Raw genomic sequence first — 10,586 nt, 5'->3', positions numbered from 1 at the left:
TCTCAGACTCCTGTATTCAAGCAATTCTCCTGCCTCAGCCTCCCAAAGTGGTTGGGATTACAGGTGTGAGTCACCACGGCTGGCCAAAAGGAGCGCTTTTTAAAAATCGTATTTTATAATTGGTTGTTACTCTTATGTAGAAATGTAGTATATATATATATATATATATGGTTTTTTAAAAATCATTCTCCATGGGTTCTTGGATATATCCTCTGAGTTATCTTTCCTTTTTTTCTATAAAATGTAGCCATGTTTACAGCAGATTAGTTTGTTCAGCTTGCCCTCGGCCTGTAGAAGTTTTGTTTCAATCTAACTCTCTTAAAAATGTTGGGGTTTGTTATGTATCTTATTGGAATTCACTCCATTAAACAAAAGATTTGCCTATGTATCTTGAGATATGTGTGTCTCTGTACAATAGGATTCCTGAAAAGTTACTGTGGAATAATTCTCTTAAGAATTTTTTTTTTTTTGAGTTGGAGTCTCACTCTGTCGCCCAGACTGGAGTGCAGTGGCCGCTCCCGGCCACCACAGCCTCGACCTGCTGGGCTCCGGCGATCCTTCCGCCTCAGCCTTCCAAGTAGCTGGAACTACAGGCACACGCTACCACGCCCGGCTAATATTTTTGATTTATTTTGGAGATGAGGTCTCGTCAAGTTGCTCAGGCGGGTCTTGAACCCGCGAGCTCAGGCGATCCACTCACCTCAGCCACCCAAGGCGTCTCTTAAGATTTTTAGAAGCCCACATAACATCAATAAGTTGCCTGGGCTGGTCTCAAACCTGCAGGCTCAGGTAGTCCACTTGCCTCGGCCTCCCAAAGTGCTGGGATTATGGGTTGAGCCACTGAGCTTGGCCAAAAAAAAAAAAAGATTCATAGAAGTCCAAATTGTGTAACAGAGGGTCTCCTTAAGGCCCACCCTTGAAATCCCTAGAAGGAGTTGTACCTGTTTGAGCTACCACCTTAAGTCTGCCTAAGAACTTAGCAAAGGGTTTTACAGTCACAGCTTTGGCTTGCCTTTAGTCTGTTGGCTTGACAATGCCCTGCATTTGATGTCTTCCAGAAACCATTTCTTAATTTTAGCAATCATCTTACCATTGGAGGAACTAGGAATGAAGAAGCTTGTTTTTCAGCCCAGAAAGTCCAGGTTCTTTTATATTTAACAGTTCTTTCTTTAGCTTCTCTCTCTTTTTATTATAAGTAGCAAAAAAGAAATCAGGTGGTAGCTTCAACACACTCTCTGGAAATCTCCTTCGTTAGAACATTCAGTTCAATAGGTTCTTTTTCTTTTGGGGGAGTCCACAGTAATTTTATTGTAACAGAGAGACCAGGCTCCAATAAGTCTACGTGGTTAGAACAGATGGTTAGAACAGTTTCCCAATGGGTGAAGCCCAGAATATCCTCCTTCCTGGTACTCCGTGCATCTCCTGACGCATGATGTAGATGAGTGACTACACAGCCACACTGAATGGAGGGAGGAGGTCCAGCTGGACAAGGGCAACATCCCGACAGGAGACAATCACACCATCCCTGAAGAGGATGCCAAGATCAAGTGCAGTTACCTGCATCTCCACTTGTCTTTGCCGAGAAAGGCAAGGATATGGCATGAGCAGAGAGCTATGTTCTTCATTCTTGAATAAATCCTGAGAGGATGGGGTTGGTGGCCCACCCAAGCAATAGAGCGAGATGAAGATCGAGGGTGGTTAAAAATCTTTGTGCATAAGGAAAAGGACAGCCACGAAAAGGGAGAAGAGAACCTTCTTCTTAAATAAGACAGGAGACGGCATCTTTGAGTTTCCTCGCTGCCGTGGCAATAGGCTCATCGGTTTTCATAAAACACCATTTCTGCAATATGCTCTGCTGATAAAGTTGCTCCATAATAAAGAGGACCAACACGAAGCCGACTGTCAGTGATGGAACTTGGTCAACACCTCTGATGCGTGCTACCTCTCATGAGGAATCTTGATACCATAAGATGCTTCTGAAATATTGCAGTAACATAATGGACAGGTTTTTTGGTGCTATGACTTTCTTGCACATATAGATCTTTCAGAAAAGGTGGAATAAAAGGATGCAGAAGTTTGGTTTAGAGTTACAAAGTCCCAGACACCAGCCATGGATGCCTCTGCCCTACGTCACCACAAGTTCTTTTCTGAGAAGCACATTCGGTGCTATGTATTGTTTGAAATACACGATCCTCGCCCCATCATCCACCCTCCCTCATCCTCTGTGTGAAGCTCACAGCAGCAGCAGCTGAAGACATGAAGATTGTCTCTGCTCTCTCACACCAAGAACATTACCTGGTGAATGGCATGGGCAAGGTAGCCGACATTGCTGGAGGTAACCCCTGCCGCAGAGGGGGCGGCTGTCCTCTTGTCCTGTAGATGGAGAACTCCTTGGTCAGCCAATCTGCCTGTTCAGGCTTTAGCCCTGTGAAACAGAACATGCCAATCTGGTCAGGGATGTGCTGCCCATTGTGGGAGGAACTCTCCTTCCTGAGACTGGAGACCAGTGGAGTCTGCGTGCTAATGATGAGGTCAGTCATGCCTTTCACTTCTTGCAACCATTGTTTTTGCAAATCTGGAGTGTTCAGAATGGCAGAGGCAATCTGGGCCCCATTGAGAGGAGGGTTGGCTATGTGGGACAGACCTTCAGCTGTGACTCCATGCTTTTGACTTCACCTGCGTCTTTGCACATCACAGCGAAGGCTCCCACAAGCTCACAATGTTCTTGGCAAATGATTGACAGAGACCAACATCAATGCCCTGTTCAGTGAAGTGGTGCACAGCCCAGGCACCCTCATTACCATCACCACTGGCCATGCCTTGGTAGGCCATGTCAAAGGATTCAAAGAGATTCTTTTTTCCTCACCACTGTTCCTATTTCCTTCCACTGCTCTGGACGAGGGTCTACTCTCATGGGATCATGGGCACAGGTATGTAAGAGAACACTTTTATCTGGTATTTTTGAAATGTCCTCCATGGCGCCCGTGAGGTCAAAGCTGCAGTCTTGGGGTCCTAGTATTAATAACCTTGTAGCTGTTGCCAGCATTCCTGAAGATAGGTGTGCACTTTCCCCAGGATGATTTGGGTAGAAAGACATCTCGGCTGCACTTTAAAATTTTGCAGAAAGCTGGCCACGCATGGTGGCTCAAGCCCGTAATCCCAGCACTTTGGAAGGCTGAGGTGAGAGGATTGCCTGAGCCCGCAGGTTCAAGACCAGCCTGGGTAACATGGTAAGACCTTGTCTCTACAATAAGTCAAAAAACTAGCCGGGTGTGGTAGCACACGCCTATAGTTCCAGCTACTTGAAGGCTGAGGCAGGATTGCCTGAGCCCAGCAGGTCGAGGCTGCAGTGTCCAGGAAGGTGCCAGTGCACTCCAGACTGAGTAACAGAGTGAGACTCCAACTCAAAAAAAAAAAAAAGTGCAGAAAGCTGACTCTGATCCTTAATGCTCCAGTTCCAGAAATGATCTGCACAGTGGTAACCAGGCCACTTTTCAAAACTTCGCTGTTCTCACCCACAGCTAGTTCTGCAGATGCTTTGCAAATTCAGCTGGTCCTCCAGTGGGCGGGTATCTCGTCCATATTTTATGTGGCCATCTGGGCCTCTGCCTTGAGGAAACAAGGGAGCATGGAGAGTTTTCTATAATCTTCCCGGTAGATGCCAACTCCCAGATTCATCTTTCTGGTGTCTCTCTCTTATAGGCTTAGGTGACTTCCAGGATGGGATCTGGGGGGAGTCCCATCTCCACATGGGCCCACTAGGAGCTCTAGCAGAGGCTGTGGCAATGAGGCCTGGGTGGAAGGCAGCGGCGATCCCAGAGATGACTTGGCCAGAGTGCCACAGGGCCACAGTGGATGGCAGGAGGGCCATGGCAGCTGCGGGACAGAGTGGAGGGCAGGCGGGCACTGAACACCTACTTTCCACGATACCACAGGCAACAGTGTTGCTAAGTTTTCTGTCGTTGCATCACAAAGGTCCTTTTTCTTCCAACTTCCAGTAATATTTTCCTCCCTTCCCTCTACCTCCCCACCAGCGATCCCCCTAGTGGATCATCAAGCTTCTGCTAGCGATCTCTTTAAAGTTTTTAAGACTTCTCTCACGGTTCTTAAGTTCAGCTTCTCACTGCTTGGCCTCAAAGTCATGTGATTTAGGTTTGCACGGCAGCGCCCACGTCTAGCACTCAACTGTGTCCCAGTTATCTACAGCTGAGAAAGTAGCCAATCCTCCAAACTAGTGGTCATTTACAACACTTATTTCACTCACGAAGCTGTAATTTGGGCAGATCTTAGCAGGGAAAGCTCATCTTTCCCTCCACTCCCCCTTCCTGTTTTCTCTTTTATTTTCCTTTCTTTCTCCTTGCCCTTCCTTCTGTTCCCTCCCTCCCTTTCTTTTTCCTTTTTTTGAGTCAGGGTCTCACTCTGTCACCCAGGCTGCAGTGCAGTGGCAAGATCACGGCTCACCACAGCCTTACCTCCTGGGTTCAGGCAATCCTTCTGCCTCGGCTTCCGAGTAGCTGGGACTACAGGTGTGTACCACCGCACCGTTAACTATATTTTAATTGTTATTTTATAAAGATCCTTCTAGGTATCTGGTCCAAGGAGAAGACAACAGGTGGTGGGGGCAGGGCAAGGGTGGAAGCAAGGCCAACGAAGACTGTTTGGAGTTGGGACGAGGGAGCCTTAGCACGGCCTGACAGCTTCCCAGTGCCCACCACCACCTTCAGTGCAAGACCAGCCCAAGGGTCATTGCCCCCCGCCACCAGGAGCACTCCCCTGGCCACCCCAGTCACCTGACCTGTGTTGGAACCTGGAATACTTTGAACACTTGTGGGTACTCATGGGATTCTGCTGTGCCACCTTGTGTGGCTGTCTAGCATTTCTGCACACACTTGTCTGACCTCCTTAATACACTTGCTAAAAGTTGGGGTTGTGGCTTGTTCGCTACTTATGGCTAAGTCGAACCCCTAGAACATGCTGGGCAGGTATGATGTCAGATTTCTAAGGATATGTGGAGGGAAGACAGACTCTCTCTCCTGGAGAAACTTGGACACTAAAACCACAGCATCAACAGCAAAATACCAACACAACAGTAACCACCCTCCGCCATGGAATTTAGCCACTGCTGAAAAAGGAAACACAAGGCACATTAGCTAATATCTTTTATTGTCAGACTTTCTGTGAGCCAACAACAGTTTTGCATGGTTGTGCGGAAGGGATAAGGCAGATTTCTTTTTTCTTTGTGGGCAGACTTAGGTGGCCCAAGTATTAATAACATTTCCATATAAAAATAAAAGTCCAAGACCTGATGACTTTTCTTCTGGTCACAAATGCTGATTTATTTACAGGTGCCTTGTTCAGATCACCATTATCAACTTGGGATAAAATATGTGTGTATTTGATTAAAGCCTCAGCATTTAATATCAGGGTCCTTTATAGATTCACACGTTACCCCTTTCAGGAATGCAGCCTCCTTCCTCATCAAGAGGGTTACATCAGCAATCCATCCAGAGAGCCACAAGCTAACCTCCAAACAAACAGGTTTTTTTTCTTAACTTAAATCTTTTAGACATGAAAGACTCCAAAATAACTTCATTATTGTTCTAAAAACAGCACTTGGAGCCAGTGTTGAAGAGTGGTTTATAAATACAGTTATCTCGCAGGCTGCGTATCTGTTTATAACACAGCAGACACAGATCGCAGCCCCTTGCTACATAGAAAATAGAACCGAGTCAACACAAGTTTTCCGAAATACAGCAAAGACAGGAAAATCCGGGATTCTGGTTTGTTCAGGGAACCACCTTGGAAAGGCACGACAGAGACTCTAACTCTGTGCCATTAAAATATCCAGACGGATTGTAGACACCATTGCACATCTTTTTCCCTTTGCTTTTTAATGCTCATGAAACCATGATTAAAGTGGTGAGTTGACGAACATGCATGCCCAGGCGAGCACAGACGCTTCAAAGAGGAAACAAAGGAAAGAGTCAATCCATGTTATTTGGAGGAGGGCTGCCAGCAGCACTCACTCCAGCTCAAACACACTGTCCCCTCACGCTCTACGCTCTGTCCTCCTCCCCACTCCCTCACCTTCCCTCAAATTCAGGGAAATCAGGCTGGGAGGTTAGTGCATGACGGAGAAGGCTGCCCCCCCGCCCCGCCCTCCACGCTCCCAAGTCTCCCCAGAAAGGGGCGGCAGTCCCCTTCAGTAGCACAGTGAAGGTCGGTTAGTGTCGGTTCACAAGTTAAGGCACTTCTGGCTGCTTTGGCGGCAGCATGGCTCCCCCCCCTTTAAGGCATGTGTCATCTAAGAGTAGTAAAGCTTTGGAAATTGTGCAGACTGTTAAGGTTGACAGCTGAATACAGGATCGCTGAAGTCAGGAGGGCGAGAGGACCCTCGGAGACACCTCCCTCCGACCGGAAGCCCCCAGAAAGCCCGGGAAGCTCTGCTGTTGGCTAGGCTCGGCACGCTGGAGCTGGCTGAGGCCAGAGGGCGATGCGTTGGGATAGCAGAGACACGACGTGTGGGCTCAGTCCCACCTTCACCTGGAGCTGCCCTGGCTGCTGGCGGAGCGCGTCGTGCTGTAGCGCTTCTTCACGATCGTGCTGATGTAGGCTTTCATGAGCTTGGCCACATCCACCACCTGCAGGGAGTAGAACCGGTACATGGTCATGGTCACGGTCACGGTCAGGATCATGAGTCTCCACCGGGGCAAAGGGCCCGGCCTTCAAACCATGCACCCCCTGTCCATCCTCCGTGCAAAAGTCAGTCCATGCTAATCCATGGTGCACGTTTCGACAGTGTAGCCGCTTTCACCTCTTCCTAGTCAGGGAGAAAGGGAATCATGGCTCTTCCAAATACAGCGTGCACCACCTGGTGGTTCTTTACCATGAAAACGACAATTTTGCTTTGATGCAAAGTGCCAGGTATCGCGCATTAAAAAGTATAACTAGCCTGGGTAGTGGCTCATGCCTGTAATCCCAGTACTTTGGGAGGCTGAGGCCCGAGGATTGCCTGAGCCCAGGAGGTCAAGACCAGCCTGGCCAACATGGTGAGGCCTCATCTCTACAATAAATAAAAAAAAACTAGTTGGGTGTGGTAGTGCATGCCTGTCGTCCCTGTTACTCAGGAGGTTGAGGCGGAAGAATTGCCTGAGACCAGCAGATTGAGGTTGCAGGTAGCTGTGATCATGCCACTATAACTCCAGTCTGGAGTGAAAACATGACTCAAAAAAAGAAGAAGAAAAAAAAGCAAAACTACTTGAGGACACAAGAGTTACTTGGTATCATCAGGACTGGGATTACTGTTCCCCCTTAAAATAAATGTGATACATCAGAGTCTACAATTACAGCCTCTAAAGACTGAACCAGTTCAGGCATGGTGGCTCATGCCTGTCATCCCAGACTTCTGAGAGACCGAAGTAGGAGGATCTTTTGAGGCCAGGAGATTGAGACCAGTCTGCACAACATAGCGAGGACGCGTCTCTACAAAAAAGTTAAAAAAAATTAGCCAGGTGTGGTGGCATGTGCTTACAGTCCTAGATACTCAGGAGGCCAAGGCAGGAGACTCACTTGAGCCCAGGAGTTTGAGGCTATAGTGAGCCATGATTAAGCCACTGACCTCTATTCTGGGTACCACCCGGTCTCTAGAAAAGTAAAAACTAAAGACTGAATCATCTCGTTTTAGTCAAACCCTCAGGATGCAGCTGAGGAAACAAGAAGGAGGCTAGGAGGGCGATGTGGTCTGCCCTCTGGATGCCAGGCCCACTTCTGTCCAGACCAGGCTAGGATCTCCCACTCCCCAGTCTAAGATGCCAGCATCACCGCCACCCCTGCAGACCACCAGATCCCTGTGTAGGCGCCATCACTGACTTCCATTTTTTTTTTTTTTTTGAGTTGGAATCTCACTCTGTCACCCAGACTGGAGTGCAGTGGCCGCTCCCGGCCACCACAGTCTCGACCTGCTGGGCTCCGGCGATCGTTCCGCCTCAGCCTTCCAAGTAGCCGGAATTACAGGCATGTGCTACCACGCCCGGCTGATTTTTTGATTTATTGTAGAGATGAGGTCTCGCTGCCCAGGCGGGTTTCGAACCCGCGGGCTCAGGCAATCCACTCACCTCAGCCTCCCAAAGGCGCGGGATTACAGGCTGAGCCACCGAGCCTGGCTTACTGACTTCCATTTCCCTGCTGTCTCTCTCTTCCCCTTCCAATCCCACCCTGGATCTGTTTGTAAAATCTCTGTGGTGACGTCATGCACAACCAAAATCCCATCCCGGTTCCTTCTTGTCTATTGGATTTGACCAAATCCTATGGCCTGGCACCTGGGATCCTCGAGTCAAGGGCCCCATCCCCTTTCCTTCAAACTGTGCATGTCGCGATCAGCTTATGGATCCCACCACACCACACCTCAGCACCCAAACTGCCCTCCTCACTCCCTCTCCATCACGAAACATGTCCACTCACCACCTTTGCTTGCTGGCAGTCTACTTCGTGCAGGCCTTAATAGGCTTCTTGTTTTATTATTACACTTTCTACACTTGGGGGCTGATTGTACACATACTTAGAGGCTTTTTAGCGTGTGCGATTTTGTGACCCAGAATTAGTCACACCCAGGGCAACTGGGCCCCTCTGCTGCCCTCTGCTCTGTGAGTCTCACGGCCACGATTCTGCCATGATCATCAATTAATTTTCATGAGGTCTTATTGCCAAATAATGTGCGTTGTGGGAACATCTATATAATTTCCCTTTCTCTACCTTTCCTCTAAAAGCAAGACTCCCTAACACAATGCAGTCAAGTTTTTCTGTTACGAAGGTTACTGAAAAAATTTGGGGTTATCAGATTTTGGCCTGTAAGAAACTGATAGCTGGAGAGGGACCACCACGTCTTTCCATGTCTTTCCATATGTGGGAAAGAGAAGCAGTCAAAGACAATGGCCTGGTCAGAGACAACAGGAAAAGGAATGCTGTTTTTCTGTTCTATCAAGGCCTTGAAGGAGAAGGTAACCCTGCTTTGCGCCTCTTACCTCACTGGTTTCAAAGAGCAGCTCTCTCTCATCAACCACGATCTTGTACGTGTTTGCCAGGGGTGCCCCAAAAGAGAGGATGTGTTCATACTGAAAGACTTCCAGTGGTCTTCCCTCTCCACGCTTGTACACAGAGACGGCATCTGCGCTGACGCCCAACCAGAGTTCCTGGGGGAAGCCGCCTTCTTTGCACTGGTGGGCAAGAGAGTCGGAGTGAGAGGTCAATCACAAAGCAGCTACCAACACAAAACATATAAACCGTAAGGCAGGCTTTGAGTCAAGTACAGTAAGTCCCCTACATAGGAACCTGCAACCTGCAAACTTTCAAAGATGCAAACGAGTGTTTGCATGTCCAATCACACAAGTGAGTTCACATGTCTGGTGTACTTTTCGAGGTACTGTACTGCGAGATTAAAAATGGGTTATTTTTGGTTTGCTTGCTTTTATGTATTATTTGTATGAAAAGCCTTATAAACCTACTCCAGCCCAGTACTAGACAGCTGACTGTGTTAGTTGGGTACCTAGGCTAACTGTGTTGCACTTACAAACAAATTGGACTTAGAAACGTGCTCTCAGAATGGACCTTGTCCACATGCAGGCGACTTACCGTACTCTGCACAGAACCCTGAATGCATTGCATGTGCAGGTGTGCTTGGAAGGAACCGGAATGTGAGAAAGGGTATCTCTCTGGCCATCCTGATTGAGCCGACTAGTTACTCAATCTCAGGCACTGGGAAACCTAACCAAACCCGTTTCTTGGCGCCATCTCCTAGGCACTTGAATGAGCTTCATGGAATCAGACTTGTCATGCACGTGCCAGAGGAGGAGCTCAGCAAAGATCCCCCACAACCCAGGCAGCTTGAGCCAGGTCTGCTTTTCTGTCTCTAGCTCTGCCTTCAATCCCTTTTGGGGATGGTTATTCTTCAGATATGCTATCTAGGGTCACAGAGGAGAATTCTCCCAATTGCTCAAAGCTGAGCAGTTCTGGCTCCTTTTCACAAGGGGCAGCTGCGACCTTCTGGATTTAGAGTGAAAACACGGACTTCTCTGGCTTAACTACAAGGCTGTCTGGAACAGATCGCAGGAAGAAAATAAGAACCTTTAGATAGGGATAATAACACGGGGCTGTTCTGAGCCAATACAAACAGGAGGGATTTAAATGAGACACACTGCTAGGTGTGGTGGCTCATATGTGTAATCCTAGTGCTTGAGAGGCCAAGACGGGAGGACTGCTTCAGCCCAGGAGTTTGAGACTAGCCTGGGCAACATAGTGAGACCCCTATGGCTACAAAAAAGTTAAAAATCAGCCAGTCATGGTGGTGCATGATTGTAGTCCTAGCTACTTGGGAGGCTGAGATGGGAGGATCCCGAACCCAGAAATTCAAGGCTGCAGAGAGCTATGATCCTGTCACTGCACTCCAGCCTGAGTGACAGAGCAAGACCGAGTCTCAAAAAAAAATGGATTAAACATATTAAAATGGCCGGGCTTGGTGGCTCAGCCTGTAATCCCGCGCCTTTGGGAGGCTGAGGTGAGTGGATTGCCTGAACCCACGGGTTCAAGACCCA

General features: G+C 48.3%; 1 protein-coding gene and 1 pseudogene across 1 annotated transcript in view; both read right to left on the bottom strand.

Moving 5' to 3' along the window:
- Positions 1–2,277: 2,277 nt before the first annotated feature.
- LOC103269309 lies at positions 2,278–3,871 on the bottom strand (annotated as a pseudogene).
- A 1,275-nt stretch (positions 3,872–5,146) lies between these two features.
- The window catches only part of MYO10 (myosin X), a 288,302-nt gene continuing 282,862 nt past the window's right edge, over positions 5,147–10,586 (bottom strand). The window contains 2 exon segments of the mRNA XM_008066889.1: positions 5,147–6,641; positions 9,021–9,212. Of these exon segments, the coding sequence (XP_008065080.1) occupies positions 6,540–6,641; positions 9,021–9,212 (294 nt within the window). The 3' untranslated portion in view covers positions 5,147–6,539.

This window comes from Carlito syrichta, unplaced genomic scaffold (assembly GCF_000164805.1).
Source record: "Carlito syrichta isolate Samal-C Ts95f unplaced genomic scaffold, Tarsius_syrichta-2.0.1 Scaffold309189, whole genome shotgun sequence".
Lineage (NCBI taxonomy): Eukaryota > Metazoa > Chordata > Mammalia > Primates > Tarsiidae > Carlito > Carlito syrichta.
Note: the sequence above shows the minus strand (reverse complement) of the source record. Positions and strands in the feature narration are given on the sequence as shown.